The sequence below is a fragment of the Xenopus laevis genome, chromosome 2S (assembly GCF_017654675.1).
Source record: "Xenopus laevis strain J_2021 chromosome 2S, Xenopus_laevis_v10.1, whole genome shotgun sequence".
Classification (NCBI taxonomy): domain Eukaryota; kingdom Metazoa; phylum Chordata; class Amphibia; order Anura; family Pipidae; genus Xenopus; species Xenopus laevis.
In genome coordinates, this window is record NC_054374.1 from 5,275,886 (window position 1) to 5,295,644 (window position 19,759).

The window sequence follows — 19,759 nt, forward strand, 5'->3', positions numbered from 1 at the left end:
TTTTTTCTGCCAAAACGTCTGCTGCATTTAATACAGTGTGTCAATATTTTTTTTTTTGTTCTCGGATTTGTAGCATGACTCAACCATAGTCTATCGTTACTTTCATTTGTAGATGAACAATATGGCTGAATACAGTACCATTGTCATGTTATGTAGTGCTCTGAATGTAACGCTGAATATCCTGGCAGGATTGTTTAACGTTGGGCAAATCCTAGTAGCTTCTGGTGTCAAGAGTATGAATTGTGCCTCCAAGATGGCCGAGGCATTATCCCCGGCTTCTGGCTATTGTATATGATTTGGTTCCAGTAAATGCATCAAGGGTGCAGCTTCACATTCAACCCTTTTACACAGGAAAATTGAACCGTATTCCCTGGATTTCCACTCATCCTAGAGGGAAGGCAGGTGGAGCAAGTGGATCAATGCAAGCGACTTGGGCAAATGGCACATGAGGACTATTGGTCCACCCCCTCTATCCAAAAACAATCCTGCTCCCTTGTTACCAGAAGCAATATTATTTAATGGAAAGGACTTTGGCTGATTCTCATGGAACAATAGTCACTGCTCCATTTGTCCCAGTCAGGGAGCTTCCATATAGTGCAGGGTAATGTTTTCCAGCCATATGATTCCTGTCACTAGCCAGCTACAGATCTCACTGTGCCATTACCTTTATAAATGACAAATATGCATTCAATGACCACATAACAAACCAGTGGAAGGCTGTGTATACAAGAGATCAAAGTTGTGTGTGTTATGTTAGTGTCGCACATTTCCAGCAGTGAGAAACCCCTCGGCGCAGAGTCACAGCATCGGAGTTCATGGCAGCCATCTTCCGGGTTTTTCGGCAATCTGAGACGGAGAACGGTGAAGTGGCGTATTCGCAGTTGTAGAAATTCCTGTTTGCGACAACTGCGCATACGCCGAAATGGATGGAAATTGGCAAAGGCCCAGAAGAATACCCGGAAGATGGCTGCCCTGAACTCCAATCCCTGAATCTGCACCGAGGGGTATGTAAAAAGTTAGGGGCATTTCCCTGGGGGGGGGGAGCTAACTGGGGGGGAGGAGAGTCTATGTGGGGTGGGGGCTAGGGGTTTTTGGTAAAGGGGTTGTTTCTCCTTTAAGGGAAAATAATCCAGCAACTGTTTTGTGTGCACATAAAATCTGTTTTAAAAAAAGTGTAAAGAACTGTACAGTGAGCAAAATGATACTATGAAAAGTATTGTAAAAATGTTGTATTACATCCCCTTATTTGTATATTATCCACCATTGGTGGGGCCCCACCCAATCACCTCACCTGCCATAATCAATGGGTGTCCTGCCATTCACATCAGGTGCCCCAGGGTCTGCTCCATACACCACTAAGAGCTCTGCCTGCAAGATCTGTCCGGCTTTTGCTGCTACGTGCAATGGCGTCGTTCCTTTGTCCTGTGGTTAGAGTCAGGGTTACTAACACTTCATTATCTGATACTTACAGGTTCTTCAAAGTTATACGAATAAGGGCAGTGAAAGCAATCCTGGATCCCCAAGAGCAAATATACTGCATAGCATCCATAATAATGCATATGCTCCAAACACAGGTGTAAAACTGCTATAATACAGGTATACAGAGCAATGAATATGCTTGAAATCATATCCTTATAAATTAGGGATGCACCGAATCCACTATTTTGCGAAAGATTCGGCCGAATACTGAATCGAATCTGAATTTGCATATGCCTATGCAAATTAGGGGTGGGAAAGGGAAAACATTTTTTACTTCCTTGTTTTGTGACAAAAAGTCACGTGATTTCCCTCCCGCCCTTAATTTGCATATGCAAATTAGGATTCGTATTCAGTTCGGCCGGGCAGAAGGATTCAGCCGAATCCTGCTGAAAAAGGCTGAATCCTGTCCGAATCCTGGATTCGGTGCATCCCTATAATAAATTATGCTTGGTGAGGTCATCAGTGATGTCATGTTTTGTCAAAGGACTAAAGCTGGCCATAGACGCAAAGATCCGATCGTACCAATCCTCGATTCGTACGATTTTCGGACCGTTGTGTGGAGAGTCCCGACATTTTTCGTCCCACGGAGATCGGTCGTTTGGTCGATCGGACAGGTTAAAAGATTTCCGTCGGCTGCCGATAATATCTCTGCGTGTATTGCAGTGGGAGACCAGCTTTGTCGGACATAAATTTCGTACGATTGCCGTCAGGGGCAGAACATCGGCTGATCTGTTCTTTTACTACTTTATTTGATCCGAATGGTTAGTGGCAGGTCGGGAGATGGGGAAGTCCAGTCGTTCGATGATTCGTACGATCGGATCTTTGCGTCTATGGCCAGCTTAAGTCTAAGGTGGCCATACACAGGGAGATCCGCACGTTTGGCGATATCTGCAAATGAGCGGATCTCTCCCCGATATGCCCAGATTGAGGTGGGCGATATCGGGCTAATCCGATCGTGGGCCCTAGGGCGCCATTTACCACACCTTTACTAGTCTTAATTAATTAAAGTAGAAGAATGGAATTGGGTTAGCTAAAACAATGGATGTTTTAAAAAAACAAAACAAAAAGAGAACAATATATTAAAAATGAATTTTTAATGAAGGGGGAAAGGGTAATTTATATGATGAACTGAATGGCTTCCTAGAAGCTGTTCTTACAGGGCAGATTCCTTGCTGCTAATATTAGTACTCTCACCATATTTAATGACAGAACTTCAGGGCAGACAGTTACAGTCAGGGAAAAATCTATAATTCTCTCTCTTTAAAAGCCACAGGCCAGATCCAGGACGGGAGTTTATGAGAAAGATAAGCCAGGCTAAACTGCAGAGCAAAGGTAGGAAGAACATCCAGTAATTACCGGGTGGAAGAAATTGGCCTGAGCCCCGAGAGATAGTAGCCGCAAGCAAGTCTCCAGGTTCCCTGTCCTCACGCTGGAGTGGAGTTGCTGTGGGATTAAAAAGAGAGATGGATACGGTGGCAAATTAAAGCACTTGGGTAGAAGTCAAAGCAAACAGGCAATACAATAAAAGAAGTTTTCTCTGCAGTATATACCGCTCAATAAATATACATGTTAAAAAATATATATATATATTAACACTTTTTTTGTAAATGTGATTGCAAAATTGTGTCTGTCCAGCCCCTACTGCACTGCTGGTTCTGCCTTTGGGAAGAATGTTGCTAAAGACAACTGTGTAGGCTTCTTTATGAGGCTGTTAATCAGCTGCCTTCTGCTACATCGCTTTTCACTAGTCAGAACCACCAGTTCAAAGAATGGGACAGACAGATACTGCTTTCCATACGAGCTCCATTTACAAATCATTTTAAAAACCAATAGAAGTTTGGAATTGATGTATATAGGAAAGTTGCTTGGAATTACAACTGTTTCATTAAGCAAACTCCTGCTCTTTAGAGGCTCTGAAGTTGAAAATATCAGTTTATTAAAGGAACAGTTCAGTGTAAAAATAAAAACTGGGTAAACAGATATTATGTGCTAAATAAAAATGTATCTAATATAGTTAGTTAGCCAAAAATGTAATGTATAAAGGCTGGAGTGACTGGATGTGTAACATAATAGCCAGAACACTACTTCCTACTTTTCAGCTCTCTTGCTTTCCACTGATTGGTTACCAGGCAGTAACTAATCAGAGACTTGAGGGGAGGCCACATGGGTCATAACTGTTGCTTTTGAATCTGAGCTGAATGCTGAGGATCAATTGCAAATTCACTGAACACTTATGTCCCATGTGGCCCCCCTTATAGTCACTGACTAACTCAGAGTTAGAGAGCTGAAAAGCAGGAAGTAGTGTTCTGGCTATTATGTTACACATCCACTCACTCCAGCCTTTATACATTACATTTTTGTCTAACTAACTATATTAGATACATTTCTTATTTTGCACAGCCTATCTATATACACAGTTTTTATTTATACACTGAACTGTTACTTTAAATAGTTTTGTTTAAAAAAAAAAAAAAAAAAAGCTATGACCCTAAATAATTTCAATGTATTTTGGGTCTAGCAAGCCTTATATATATTATTATTATTTGCTATGTGGTTTTATGAAGGCCTTTGCTGGCTTTCCTTCATGCATATTTATATAGTACGTGGGTTTTAACGCATAAACAATTCTCTTCTTTACGACACAATGCAAAATGCTGCCGTCTAAGCCAGAAGTCGAATGGCCATTCATCATGCACATTTGCGCATACACTGCCATATGGGATAGGGCAAGTAAAACAGCACTGACGTATCCATACAAGATGAGCTATGAATGAAATCCCCCCGAGCGTTAAGTTAATTTCAGAGCAGCGCTCGTCAAACATTTCCAGAACTACAGGGAGCACAGAAAATACTTAAACGGATACTGTCATGGAAATGTTTTCTTTTTTTAAACGCATCAGTTTAGAAATAAAAATCCATTTCTCAGAAGAGAAAACAGATTTGTTTATATTTAATTTTGAAATCTGACATGGGGATTGTCAGTTTCCCAGCTGCTCCCAGTCATGTGACTTGTGCTCTGATAAACTTCAGTCACTCTTTACTGCAACTTGGATTGATATCACCCCCTCCCTTTTCTCCCAGCAGCCTAACAACAGAACAATGGGAAGGTAACCAGATAGCAGCTCCCTAACACAAGATAACAGCTGCCTGGTAGATCTAAGAACAGCACTCAATAGTAAAATCCAGGTCCCAGTGAGACACATTCAGTTACATTGAGTAGGAGAAACAACAGCCTGCCAGAAAGCATTTCTCTCCTAAAGTGCAGGCTCTTTCTGAAATCACATGACCAGGCTAAATGACCTGAGATGCACCTACACACCAATATTACAACTAAATACACTTGCTGGTTCAGGAATGACATTTTATATTGTACAGTGAATTATTTGCAGTGTAAACAGTGTCATTTAGAAATAAAAACCATAACAGAATCCGTTTAACTATAGAAATCTGTTCGGAGGGGGCCGATATTTCTCAAAAAATCTCAGCCCGACTCATGTCTGTCTCAGTGCAGATTTCTGTATCCAATAAAAGTAGTTACACCTGTGAGTAGCTAAGCTGTGTAGAGGTGATGGTACTCCCCAGAAATATAAAAATGCTGAGAGAGGGCTCATACACACACACCAAATTCAATCATATTTTATTTCAGGCACAGGAATAGTGTTACATCAGTTTCTTACCTTACTCAGATCCTTAGCCGTCACTCCATCGTCATCCCTACATGGCAGCTTATGTACAAACGCTAGCATCTGATACTTGGCACGAATGAACTCAGACTTTGTGGGGCTGGAAGATAAAAAAAAAAAGTCCTGATTTAGCAGTAGCTCACTCATTAACACTGCACTTGTGCAACTAAAGGCAGCACTCACTGTAACTTGTCCTGGGGGTTGGCTTTACGTCGGCCGCTCTGTACCTGTGCTGGATCCAGAAGGGAGTGCTCCCAGATAGAGTTTGCCCCATTGCTGGCCAGCGTGTGCACCATCTGTAGGGAAAGAGCAGTACATGAGGCATGTTCAGTGCAAGAAAGAAAGGAAGGTGCCCTGCCATTATTATAATTATCTCTTATTTATAAAATGGCAGCATATTGTACATTAGTAGGGTGCATTCATAAAATACTGAGTTAAAAAGGGCCCTGCTTAATGGAGTACCCCAGTGCTTAGAAATATCACATTCTAGCAGAAGTGGTTGTAGGACAGAAGTGTCTTTAAAGAGATACTGAAACTAGAAATTAAACCATTTTTACATCTATCATAGTATTGGCTCTGTTTATGGCAAAATTATAAGTATAATTATAAGCAAAGTATTTGCTCAAAGCTTTTACATTACCCACCTGACTCCCCGTGCTCGTCTATGAGGGGGCTGCCATATATGTGCAGAAGAAGTCCGTTAGCATTAGGGTCAGGCCACATGAGTCTCACGAGGAAACTTCGGAAAGGGAAACGCCGCGTGTGCCTTCCCGCAGGCGATTTTCATTTTAGCCGGCGAGAAGGCAGTTCGGGAGATTGTCGCCCCGAAGAAGAGGAGATTTGTTGCTGGGGCGACTAATCTTCCCGAATCTGCTCATTTGGCCAGACCCTTAAACTGGCCACAGACGCAAAGATCCGATCGTACGAATCAATGTACGATCGGACTTTCCCATCTCCCAACCTGCCACTAACCATTCAGATCAAAGTCTTACCATTCCAACCAAATAAAGTAGTTAAAGAACAGATCAGCCGATGTTCTGCCCGACAGCAATCGTAGGATAGTTATGTCTGACAAAAGCTAGTGACAGTCTCCCACTGAAAATCGTACGATCAGCAATACACGCAGAGATATTATCGGCAGCCGACAGAAATTTTCTAACCTGTCCGATCGACCAAATGACCGATCTCCGCCGGATCAACATGACCTATAGGTAACTTTTAACGTACATTCATATTTTAAAAAGTATTTTTTTTAGCATCAGTATCACTTTAAAGGGGTTGTTCATCTTTAGATTAATGTTTAGTATGTTGTAGAGAGTGATATTTAGAGACAATTTGCAATTGGTTTTTATTATTTATTATTTGAGGTCTTGGAGTTCTTTAAAGGAACAGTTCAGTATAAAAATACAAACGGGGGAAAAAGAGTACAGCAACATTGACAGTTAGATCCATTATATCTTATAGGGGGGTCCTTTTGCCTAGAAGATGTATTAGAGGTCACTCTATTAAACTCACCAGACATCATGTCTCTCTACATGCAGAATATGTGCAAAAGGCAGTTATTTTGTTGGATTTTGTTTGTACTGGAATCAGTTATTTGAGTGAGCTCTAATACATCTGCTAGGAAAGGAGCCCCCCTATAAGATATATTGGATCTAACTGTCAATGAATATGTGACACCCAACTGCTGCATGAAGAGAGATGAAGAGAAACAGATGCTGAGAGAGGAATAGTGAACATAAACTTGATTATTTCAGAAATTATCAAATCTAAACCCTATTTAACAGGAGAAAAAAAAATCGAGCTAATCCTTTTAGGCACATGGTTCGTGTATATCCGCCCACACGCCAGCTTTTCAAATGCAAAAAAAGGGGTTTGGATTTAATACCTGGCCGAATCCGTACCCCTGGATTCTGAATTTGGTCAAACCTAAACCCTAAAAATCCAAAGTTTTTTTATTAATAGCCCTTTAACCTCTTTATTTTTCTTGGTATATTTTTATACATTTTCTTGGGCACATCAGTCACAGAACTGACGAGAGCTATGCCAACCCATTTCTACTTGTTGCTTTTGGCCGTGTGCTTTTCATTGCGTAGATTTATAGTAATGTTAGGGGAACAGAATTCCACAAAAAGAATCTGGCCCCTTTAATAACTGTACCTTCCTCACTATAATACACCTATCTGGATTTGAAAACCGGGCAGACTGACTTGACCCAGGAAGCCCTTCTGAAAACCCGGTCAAGACAGTCGGCCCGGGTTTTTCAAAAAATGAAAACATGCAGGATCTCCCGAGTGACATGGCAATCAGCCAATCGCTGATCGACACGTCATAGCTCCGCCTGTGTGACGTAGCCCTGCCCATAACTTCACTGACCGACCCTGGCCATGGCTCCCCCACCTGCCTGGATCATGAGCCGCACAAAGGTGGCAACCCAAGTATAATGTCATCTGCTCCCATCAGAATAATTGTTTCTATTGCTGGTCTTTTGTGTTAACCTGTGAAATACCAAGAAGCCTCCTGCAGCCAGAATTTAGCATTCATTGCCCAACTGGAATCGCACCTGCAAGAGAGATGATGGCCACGTGCTGTGCCTTAGATGTTTCACGATGGAGATGTGTCTCCCCAAACTTCTGTGCACACTGCAACAGTCATCACAGATCAGAACGCCGCGGTTTATGGAGGCCCACCCAGGATCTACACGAGAGAGGGAAAACAGGGAAACATGAAAAACCTACAGCAAACAAATGCATGATGAATTATAAATCCTAGTAAACACTGTAAAAGTGACAAATTCATAAGTAATGGAATTATCCTTAAAAACAGCTTTTGCACTAGGGATGCCCCGAATCCAGAATTCAGTTCAGGATTCGGCCTTTTTCAGCAGGATTCGGATTCGGCTGAATCCTTCTTCCCGGCCAAACCAGAATCCTAATTTGCATATGCAAATTAGGGACGGGGAGGGAAATCGTGTAACTTTTTGTGACAAAACAAGGAAGTAAAAACGGTTTTCCCCTTCTCACCCCTAATTTGCGTATGCAAATTAGGATTCAGATTCGGTTCAGTATTCGGCAAAATCTTTCGCAAAGGATTCGGGGGTTCGGCCGAATCGAAAATAGTGGATTTCGGTGCATCCCTATTTTGCACAGATCTTCTCGGCTTTCATATAAGAATATGCTGCCGTATTGCCCCTTTCAAATGACAATTTCATTCTCCATCACTTATGGGGCAGGGGTCTCCTTCATCTTGTCGCTTTAACAATTAGCACTTAAAGGAGAACTAAACCCTAAAACTGAATGTGGCTAAAAAGGCCATATTTTACATACTGCACGAGGCTACATTATGAGGTTTCTTTGTGTGAATCACAACTGTGACATAATATAGGTAAAAGACCTGTCATACAGAAAAATGTTTCTGGATAAGGGTGCTCAAAAGTAAACAGAATTCATTAATGCTTTCTCTGTGCCAACACTGCTGTAGAGTTTGCACCTAGACGTACCGTGCACAAAAATTTAAGGAATGCCATGAGGTTAGGGATGCACCGAAATCCTATCCCATTGCTGCGCTAATAGGAAAATAAGCTCTCCGAGTAATTGCTTTTCAAAGTACTGGTAGATAGTAAAAAAAAAAGTATTCTAGAGAGAAAACTCATTTCAGAAAGATAGACTTGTGCTCATTATTGTGCCCTATAGTCAGACTAAATGGTCATTTCCTTCAGGGAAAGTGAAGCATTTTTATAGGACACTGGGGAAAGGGGATTGCGATTCCTAGGGACAGTACTAATTTGCTAAATGAAACTATTATATTTATTTATATATTGTGGGTATTGCCTTCATTGCCACTTCAAACTAATCTCATTTCCAAACTATGAAACAGTGCCCTCTGCTGGCCTCATCTTTATATCAAATGGTAGAATGCTCACCTGGTTTTACTAATGGATAACCATCTTCAACACCATGCTTTATTTATATAATGCCAACAATTTTTAAAGGAAAACTATACCCCCAAAATGAACACTTAAGCAACAGATAGTTCATATCATATTAAGTGGCATATTAAAGAATCTTACCAAACTGGAAATTAAGTAAATATTGCCCTTTTACATCTCTTGCCCAGAGCCACCATTTCGTGATGGTCTCTGTGCTGCCTCAGAGATCACCTGACCAGAAATACTGCAGCTCTAACTGTAACAGGAAGAGATCACCTGACCAGAAATACTGCAGCTCTAACTGTAACAGGAAGAGATCACCTGACCAGAAATACTGCAGCTCTAACTGTAACAGGAAGAGATCACCTGACCAGAAATACTGCAGCTCTAACTGTAACAGGAAGATATCACCTGACCAGAAATACTGCAGCTCTAACTGTAACAGGAAGAGATCACCTGACCAGAAATACTGCAGCTCTAACTGTAACAGGAAGAGATCACCTGACCAGAAATACTGCAACTCTAACTGTAACAGGAAGAAGTGAGGAAGCAAAAGACACAACTGTGTCTGTTAATTGGCTCATGTGACCTAACATGTATGGTTTGTTGGTATGTATGAGTACAGGGAATCCTACGATCCCAGGGGGTGGCCCTTATTTTTTAAAATGGCAATTTTCTATTTAGGATTACCCAATGGCACATACTACTAAAAAAGTATATTATTATGAAAATGGTTTATTTACATGAATCAGGATTTTACATATGAGCTGTTTTATGCAATATCTTTTTATAGAGACCTACATTGTTTGGGGGGTATAGTTTTCCTTTAACACCATTTAACAGAGACTACTCAAAATGTACTCAAAGAACCTGGATATTAAATGTAATACACAGTGCCCTGTAAAAAAAGGCCTTCTATAGCTCTAAATCAATTACAATTCCTTCTAGGGCCTTGAAAGACATTTGAGATCATAAGACATTTAGGGGCAAATTCACTAAGCGCCCTTACGCCTGGCGAATTTGCGCAACGGACGTAACTACGCAAATTCACTAACGTGCGCATTGTTCTGAACGCTACCTTTTACGCCAGACTTCCTTCGCCACCTCAGACCAGGCAAAGTGCAATAGAGTAGATAGGGATTGCTTCAAAGTTAACATTTTTTCTAAGTCCCAAAAAACACTGGGGTTTTTTGTTTATTATGGGCGATATGCTGAAAAAGATCGAAAAAATTTTTGGGGCTCCCCTCCTTCCCCCCTACATTTCCTAACTCATGGCAACTTAACTATACAGTGGGCACATGTGTAGGGCAAAATAAAATGTTTATTTGATGTTTTGAAGGTTTCCCAGGCTTGTGTAGTTCTGCTACATATTCCTCCATTGTAACTTCAATTTGGTGCCGTATGCAAATTAACCATCGCTAGCGTAACTTCGCTTTGCTTGGTGAATTAACACTGGCGCAACTTCGCAACCTTACCCTACCCCTGAGCGCAACTTCGGATTTTAGTGAATTTGCGTAGCGCTGGCGAAAATACGCCTGGCGAAGTGCGACGAATCGGACGCTGGCGCAATTACACATCTTAGTGAATGTCCCACTTAGCTGGAACAAACTGTGGTAAACTTGTTTCCTTGACACAGAGCTCAAAAGCAACTTAAATTTATGTAGATTTAAAAAAAAAAATAAAAATGATTTTGAATGGTGTGGTTATAGTTGCCCTTACTAAGTGAAATGCCCAAAAATAAAACGCAAAATCTCTTTCTTTCGCTATATATACTTATCTGTAAATGAGATCCTTATAAAAGGTGCATAGTGATGTCTTCAGCTGTAATCAGTGCTTAGGGATGTCATTTCTCTTTGTCATGATTCGCTATAATATAATAATATTATTATAATGTACTCCTCGTTGTAAAATAGGAGGATATTAAAGTCACCTTGGAGTTCAGTGACCTGTATGAAAGCAAGTGGCCTTCAGCCTCACACCTGAAGTCATGGAACTTCTCAGTGCCTTTTAAGGGGTCGTTTACGTCCACAATCACAGTTGTGTTTGTGCAAATTTCCCTGCAGTCAGTTATAAAAAATAAATTAAAGGTAAAATGAGCTCTTTGCACTTTCGTATAGTTGCGCTTGGCGTTGTTCAGTCCTTCCTGTTCCTTGTTACGGATAGAGAGCAGATGCACCTACTGACACAGAGCAAACCTGTAGTTACCTTCATCTATGGAGTAGACAGCAACTCCAGGGACCCCCCAGGCCGTGTGTCAATAAGCGCAGAGCACTTGTGTCTAAAGAACTTGGCACACATAACAAAACACCGGAAGTGACACCACTCACATATGGAAAACCGTCAGTGCAATTGCGTCCGAGTTACCACAAAGAACAAGAGCCAATTTTGACGTTGATATACCTGCTGCTATGGTATCAGACGCAATGCCCCCATATGGAATTCTGGGGGCAAATGACTGCACAGCCATTTTCCCTTCCAATTTTCCTGTTTTGTTCACTCCAAAATGTAAAACTGCAATACAATCATGCACAACATATATCGGAAAATGAATTCAGGACCGGTCCCGCGGGTATCCGGCTGTCCCGCACATCACTATCATATTACTAGAGAGGAAGGAGGTAGATATGGTCTATGTATGTTTTTGCATGTACAGCCAGTAGGCCTCTTTTATGAATATAGGTGTGAAGGTGCACCAGTCTACTGAAAGCAAAGGATCGAACTAGTTTCTGGGCACAACTGCACTGGTGCAATTGTAGAGCAATCCTCATGTATGTGTAATTGGTTGTGTACGGTTTTAGGTGGTGTTAGGTGCTTGTAGGTGTGTGTGATCCTACTGGACTTAATTGCTTTGGGGGAGATGTTGGCTATAGCCAAGGTAGAACAAAAAGTTTTTAGAACTGGTTAAGCTGGTCATACAAAGACACAGTTAGGGGCAGATTTATCAAGGGTTGAATTTAGAGTTCATGGGAGCTTGTAAAAACTTCCATAAATTCGAAATTTGAAATTTGCAGGCCTGGCAGCTAAGGTGTTACTGTAATGCAATGCTCACAGAGGGAGAGAGTTTATAGAAATATCCCAACTTTAGTAACAAGCCGTTCTCCATCTCTCCCACACACACAGCTGGGCGCCCTCCTACCTACATTGTAGCAGCTTGAACATTTCAGGGTAATAGCACTGCGCTTTGCAGTTTCATTGACAGACTGCATCAGTAAGGTTTACATAAAGAGAGCAAGTAGAGTGCCAACAAACGCCTCTCACTAAATACACACAAAACAGCCAGGAACAACTCAATCTGGGGTCTTGACAATTGCCCCTTACTTTCAGAGGCAACACCGCAGAACTATCTCAATAAACTTATGGCCAGAACTCGGTTCCAGTATCTACTTGCTAGCGATGCTCAGACCCACAAAATACACCAGGAGTTGATTGTAGGACATATTTCCTGAAGGGTCCCAACACAATGGTAACATCTAATCTCCCTCTAGGGATGTAAGCACTGTTACAGTGTTGGATGTCCCCGGGAGGAATCAAACACAGGTCCAAAAAAAAAAAAATGGGAATGGTCAGGGTAGGTACAGACTGGGAAGGATCTTGTTGGGCACAAGATCTGAAAAGATAACCATACAATAACAGACAAGCATGGAAACAAGCATGGCACATGTCAATGGCTCTATTGGCCAACATGCACGAGACTGGTTGATGGGACTGGGTGAACCTTGGTTGACCAACGTGTAGCAAAACTGGCTCTTCCTATTTTATTGGGATTCTTAGCAATGGGAGGGCTAAGGGCTTGCACCAACCTAGAATCTGAAACATTTTAGAACTTGCGGTCTCACTTCTCGGCTCTGCTGAGCTACTGGTTGCAGTTGAGAAACTAGTAAAATAAATAAAGGCTTACGTCACATCAGGGGTTTTGACTTTCAACAAGAAAAACCACAATCTGCTTCCAACTATCTTGTGGTCAGTGAACAATCTGCCTGTCAGTGCTCAAACCATGCATATGTTGGCCTGAAAATGCTCTATTGTGCATTTTGGCCCAGGTGTGAAATTAGCCCAACAGTCCACAGATAAGCCCTCGGTATAATGAGATGATTCTTATCTCAAAGCCTGATAAAACCTGCATCTTCTGGTTAGTTACCGGTAATACAGAACTTCTCTCCCTTAATTATCGGGCTTGTGATTAGCAACGGTGTATATAGGTACATATTGCCCTTTAACTAGTGATTTTGTATGTATCGAACATTTTCTGTGCACACAGTCTAACAACGAAAAGTGATGGACGAAATTCCAAACAGTCATGTGACTATCTGCTTCCTTCCTGTCACTAAACAGCAGTCGAAACTTCCTGACAGAGCTACGTCACATTCTGGGGTAAAGCACAACACAAAGATTTAAGGCTTCACACTGTCTATGGTTAGGGTTTTAAATCATACACTTGTGCCATAGTAACCACACACAGACATGCCAAGAGGAGACACAGACGCTGCCCACATCCGTAATTAGCTACTTCAACTCTGTATTAGTTCTTGCGCCTAGCATTGTTGGTGCAAAAATATTACAGCTTTAAAAGTTTGGCTCTGTTTGGGAATGGTCAGGGTAGGTACAGGCTGGGAAGGGTCTTGTTGGGCACAAGATCTGAAAAAAGATAACCATACAATAACAGACAAGCATGGAAACAAGCACGGCACATGTCAACGGCTCTATTGGGCAACATGCATGAGACTGAGCGAACCTTGGTTGAGTATCGTGAAGCAAAACTGGCTCTTCCTTTTTATTGGGATTCTCGGCAGTGGGAGGGCTAAGGGCGTACACCAACCTAGAATATGAAATGTCACATCAAGGGTTTTGGCTGTCAACAAGAAAAAACACAAATCGCTTAAAACCAATTGAGTCTTCAAAAATGTCACGTAGATGCCACTTGATTTCCCAGCTCAGGGAAATGCTTTGGTGGCTATTGGCCCTGTTCAGGCCAGTTTCTAATAAAATAATTCGTTTTTTTTCTGTACTTGTATGGAGGCCCAAAAAACCTAACATCCTGATATTTATGAACTTATGAGAGTATGGTACATCAGCAGATAAGTGATGAGGATGCTCTGCTTATTCTTATTTCCTCCTGCTCAGATACATCAGGCCTATTAAATAAGAGGAGCTGACCAAGAATCACTTCATATTTTACCTCTCCATTCATCCTGTGTTATCATCGGCTGGATACTGAATCTAGCTGGCTCAAATATGGCTGCCTTTGGACTAAACCTCAGTAGATGTCCGGCATTTTAACCGCCACTACACCGTTGGAGCTACAAATCCATGCCAGGGTACCATTCATATTTGCCAGACTGTTTCATAAATTTTAAGCATAACGCTTGGAAACATTCAAGCGATATTAGAGGCTGAAGAACAAATGGGCTCAACAGATGCTCCAGGGTTTGTTCTAATGTAAAACAATCTGTTAGACGTAAATTGACATGCTTGATTAAGCAAAGAGAAATAAGCGGCATGCTGTGTTTATTCGTCATTACATCCTGACACCGATGTTTCCTCCCAGCAACACTGGAGTGTCTGATAAGCTGGATCCCCATTATCGGTTGTCTTGCCACAGATAAACAGCATTCTCTATTGTGTTTTCATACGTCTGATTTTCCACAAAATCAGCTTTCTGGAGCCAAGTGAAGGGAACAAACCCAGCCATTGTTTAATAACTGACAGGCAGTGTTACACAGTCCCTCCCAGTTACTGGCCCAAAACTGTGGAAAATGGGGGATTGTGAAGCTCAGTCATGAAGGAAAGAGCAGCGAAGGTGAGACTACAATGTGACTTTCTATGGCACAGCTGGGCAACTCTTTCCATAGAGTGGGCCAGTTATTCAAACTACATTCTCCGGGGTCAGATTATAAGACAAAATGATGATATCATAAACAGAAATCAGTGGAGCTCTTCAGCAGTCTGAAGTCGGGGTCTTCAGCAGTCTGGGGGCCAACAAAAAAAAAAAAAATCACATCCAGTTCTCCAGCTAGACACCCTGTTGTGCAAAAGTAAAATACACCATTAGGGCTGAGACACATGGGAAGATTCGGGTGACTAATCTTCCCGAAAAGCCTTCCCACTGGCTAGAATCTGAATCGCCGGCATGATGGCACTCGGAGCACTTTGTTTTTCGAAGTCACCCAAGTTTCCTCGTCAGGCAACTTCAGAAAATGAAGCTCTCAGAGTGCCATCCTGCCGGCAATTTAGATTCTAGAAGGCGGGAAGGCTTTTCGGGTAGATTAGTCGCCTGAAGAGGCAATTAGTCACCGGGCGGCTAAATCTCCCTGAATCTTCCCGTGTGTCTTTGCCCTTAGGGTAGGGACAAAATCAGCTAGCTAAAATCCGGTGGCTGAGGAGTAGTGTCCTCTCTTTTTACTGAATCGGCTTAGCTCAGAGCAAACAAGACTCCGCTGGTTTCAGTGAAGAACTGCAGTCTTTGCGTTTGAGCTGAAAGTCTGTTCGCAAAAAGCTGATTCAATGCGGAAAAGTGAGGAGGCTACTGCCTACATGAGGGTTCGCCATGTGTCCCTAGGCTTACATAAATAGATTCATAAGTAGTTTTTCACCAATACAAAACCTGACAAGTCCAATGTCTCCATTCACAGGCTGATCTCAGGGTTTATTTTATCAATAACCCCACACACCAATGGTCGTATACTGTTTTTTGATACCAATGTCAGCAGACCTGAGGAGAAGCAGCCTTTCCATTCCAAATTTGTAAATCCCCTATCCATGCACGAGATGTGGAATTGGCAGACGGAATGTGGATTCAATGAGATTACAAGTTGACCTGTCAAAACTGAACTTCAAGGTTCCATGCGTGCCCAGAAAGCAACAAAATTTCCTGTTGAAAATTTTCGTTGGTTGTATTTTAAAGTTCTGTGTGAGCAGTAAGGTAGTTTAGCATTGCTAACATGCAGGAAAAGGAGTTCTTCAGTCGATTTCAGTCAAGCGACTATCTGCAAAAAAATGAGCATGTTACTCCTGTTATTGTGTAGGTTTCCTTGAGTACTCCTCTTTCCTCCCACTCTCCAAAAACATGCAGGCAGGTTCATTTGCTCCTGATAAAATGGAAAATTGAAACAGACCTTCAATTGAAAGCTCTACTATGGCAGGCACTGATGAGAATGATGTCTAATCTCTACAAAAGCTCAGCAGAACATGTTTTCCATTTCCTAATCACCAGAGACAGAGAAATCCCCGCTCCAAACCATAAAGGAACCTCAACTGCATTCGATGTATAATGACTGAAGCAAATCAATGTACAATCTTACAGGGATATCTGATTCAGTGCGATGAAGCCTGGTTTACATGAGCAATTAACTGCATATGGCTAATTAAAATGAAAAGCAGCAAACCAGTTTATACTAGCTCAGATGGTGCCCAAGACTGACAGCTCAGTTGTGACTGCGACTAGAGAATTTACCATAACTGCAGTTTTAAGGTGGCTTTAACCGTGACCATTGGTCATTGGAAAGATCATTTGTTTCCTCTACGAAGAGCTGAAACTTTAGATATGCAAGTAAAAACAACAGAATTTTACCTCTATCCTACGATTCAGTAAACTTTGGCTAATGTTTGGGCACCTTCAAATGTGTTTGATGAAAATTTTCCATCCGGTCTGATGAACAAGACGACGGCTATCCATGGCTTTTGCAAATATTGGTTACCTTGTCTACCACCATACACGCCCCAAATATTGTACGAAAACTTCTGAGGTGCATATATGGCCACCTGTGCCATACACAGGGAGATCCGCTCGTTTGGCGACATCTCTCCCCGATATGCCCCAAGCTATCCCCGAGCTAAAACCACTTCTATCCAATGTGAGTGGCACAGCCATAAATGGACCACAAGTGATAGAATAAAGACATGGCTGCATTTGCAACATAGGCCAGAAGCCTGGATTATGGCATCATCCTTAGGGCTATGACACAAAGAGCTTTTGATCAAATTGCCACTACGCACCAAGGATTGACGGTTACCCACAATGAACAAGCTAAAACATGCCAGAAGTTCTTTAGCTCTGTCAAAAACAGACAAGTACAGTACTTCTCAGTCAAGTGTGCATTAGTGCACCAGGAAATATTTTATTATAATATTACTTGAAAATAATAATCAGCATTGGAATTTGCTTATTCAAATAGAATTGCTTCTAAAATTTCAGAATAACAGGGATATTTTAGGTTTATCCTAGCACAAGAAACATGCCTTTCTCTGATCCAGGGTACCAGGGACTTCTGCCTCATTTGATGACCAAGCACAGATGACATTCTCACATTTTTTTTATGGGACCCATAAGATTTTATGCAAAAAACACACACCAAAACCCAAGGACAGTAAGGTGACTTTCATCACAATACAAATGATTCCAGAAAGCACAGGAAGGATGTAAAAACTCGGGGACATCTGCATGTGAGCAGTTTCACACGGCACTGCACTATTATTAACTTTTATGTGCCGCTCAATAATAAAACCTAAAAGCAAAACAGACGTCCAAAAAACAGAAGACCAATTAAGCTTTAAGACTAGAATATCTACTGTGTTTTGTTCTGCAGATGTTGCTTAAAGGGATACTGTCATGGGAAAAAAATAAATTTCCAAAACACATCAGTTAATAGTGCTGCTCCAGCAGAATTCTGCACTAAATCCATTTCTCGAAAGAGCAAACAGATTTTTTTATATTTCATTTTGAAATTTGACATGGGGCTAGACATACAGTATTGTCAGTTTCCCAGCTGCCCTCAGTCATGTGATTTGTGCTCTGATAAACTTCAGTCACTCTTTACTGCTGTACTGCAAGTTGGAGTGATATCAACCCCCCCCCCAGCAGCCTAACAACAGAACAATGGGAAGGTAACCAGATAGCAGCTCCCTAACACAAGATAACAGCTGCCTGATAGATCTAAGAACATTACTCAATAGTAAAATTCAGGTCCCACTGAGACACATTCAGTTACATTGAGTAGGAGAAACAACAGCCTGCCAGAAAGCAGTTCCGTCCTAAAGTGCTGGCTCTTTCTGAAATCACATGACCAGGCAAAATGAGCTGAGATGCACCTACACACCAATATTACAACTAAATACACTTGCTGGTTCAGGAATGACATTTTATATTGTAGAGTAAATTATTTGCAGTGTGAACAGTGTCATTTAGAAATAAAGACTAGATCATAAAAATCATGACAGAATCCCTTTAATTATAACTGCCCTGTAGTTCTGCAGCAGATGAAGTTCCAAGGGCCAGAGGGTATATGTGCCCAGCAGAGACTCATCTTTTAGAAGCAGAACTTACAATTAACAGTCCGGTGCTTCAAGAGCCAGATATCGTGGCCAGATATCGATCGGGAAGACCCGTCGGAAGCCCCCATACACGGGCAGATAAGCTGTCAAATCGGTCCGAACGACTGATATCGGCAGCTTTATCTGCCCGTGTATGGCCACCATTAGTCTGGATCAAGTATTATTACAGAGAAAAAGGAAATCATTTTTAAAAATTTGGATTATTTGAAAACAGATTCTGTGGGAGATGACCTTTCCGTAACTCAAAGCTTTCTAGATAATGGATCTAGGGTTGCCACCTGGTCGGTATTTTACCGGCCTGGCCGGTAAAAATTATGGTTGATCCCAAAGTTATTAATAGGCAAAAAAGATAAAAATATAGGAAGGCTGGTATTTTTTCCAGAAATATTATATATATAGTAAATATTCCAAAGTACTGGCACCGGCACTTACAGGATTTGTATAAAGAGATAAAGGATATATATAGTGAACAGGTTTATTCAGCCAACATTTCAAAGGAACCTTTATATATATACATACATATATATATATATACATATACACACACACACATTTCTAGAAGTCCCCAGCACATTGGAACCTTGCAGAACCCTGGCAGATGAAATTCCGCAGATATTTCAGAGATAAAGCATGAAGGCAATAGGGTAAGTCTGAATACAAGGAATGAAAGAGACAAAAGAGCAGAAAATGTGACCTCAGGCAAGAGCTTATGAGATGATATGACTGTGATGTAACTGACAGGGTCTATATACACAGAAGGCAGTGAAGGAAGGAAGGTCAGAGGCCAGTTATAAAAAGAGCAAAGCAATATAACATTAACCAGCCCCAAATATACAGCAATATTTAAGTCGAAGTAACCCCAAATGTTATATTTTACATAATAAAAAAAAAATTCATTCTGGCCAACTTTCACCGTATACACCAATTAAATACGGTAAGATTGTAAAGATATTTACACACTGTATGCAGATACAGCACGCACTCTCTCTGGTATACAGGTATGGGACCTGTTATCCAGAATGCTCGGGACCTGGGGTTTTCTGGATAACGGATACTTTTCTAATTTGGACCTTTATACCTCAAGTCTACTAGAAAATCATATAAACATAAAATAAACCAAATAGGCTGGTTTTGCTTCCAATAAGGATTAAATTATAGCTTAGTTTGGCTCAAGTACATATTACTGTTTTATTATTACAAAGATTAATAAAATCGTTTTTTTTTTTAAAATATTTGGAATTTAAAATGGAGTCTATGAGAGACGACCATTCCGTAATTTGGAGCTTTCTGGATAATGGGTTTCCGATTGTGGATCCCATACTTGTAGTATGGACTCTTATTC

General features: G+C 41.3%; 1 protein-coding gene across 3 annotated transcripts in view; it reads right to left on the reverse strand.

Moving 5' to 3' along the window:
• Nucleotides 1-19,759, reverse strand: part of git1.S (G protein-coupled receptor kinase interacting ArfGAP 1 S homeolog) — a 69,560-nt gene that overhangs the window by 44,397 nt on the left and 5,404 nt on the right. For all 3 annotated transcript variants that reach the window (XM_041583321.1, XM_041583320.1, XM_018248788.2), the window contains exons 2-6: nucleotides 7,726-7,859; nucleotides 5,346-5,458; nucleotides 5,157-5,262; nucleotides 2,836-2,922; nucleotides 1,292-1,422 (exon numbers count right to left, since the gene is read on the reverse strand). In XM_041583321.1, coding sequence (XP_041439255.1) covers nucleotides 1,292-1,422; nucleotides 2,836-2,922; nucleotides 5,157-5,262; nucleotides 5,346-5,458; nucleotides 7,726-7,859 — 571 coding nt within the window. The remainder of the gene's footprint in view (nucleotides 1-1,291; nucleotides 1,423-2,835; nucleotides 2,923-5,156; nucleotides 5,263-5,345; nucleotides 5,459-7,725; nucleotides 7,860-19,759) is intronic.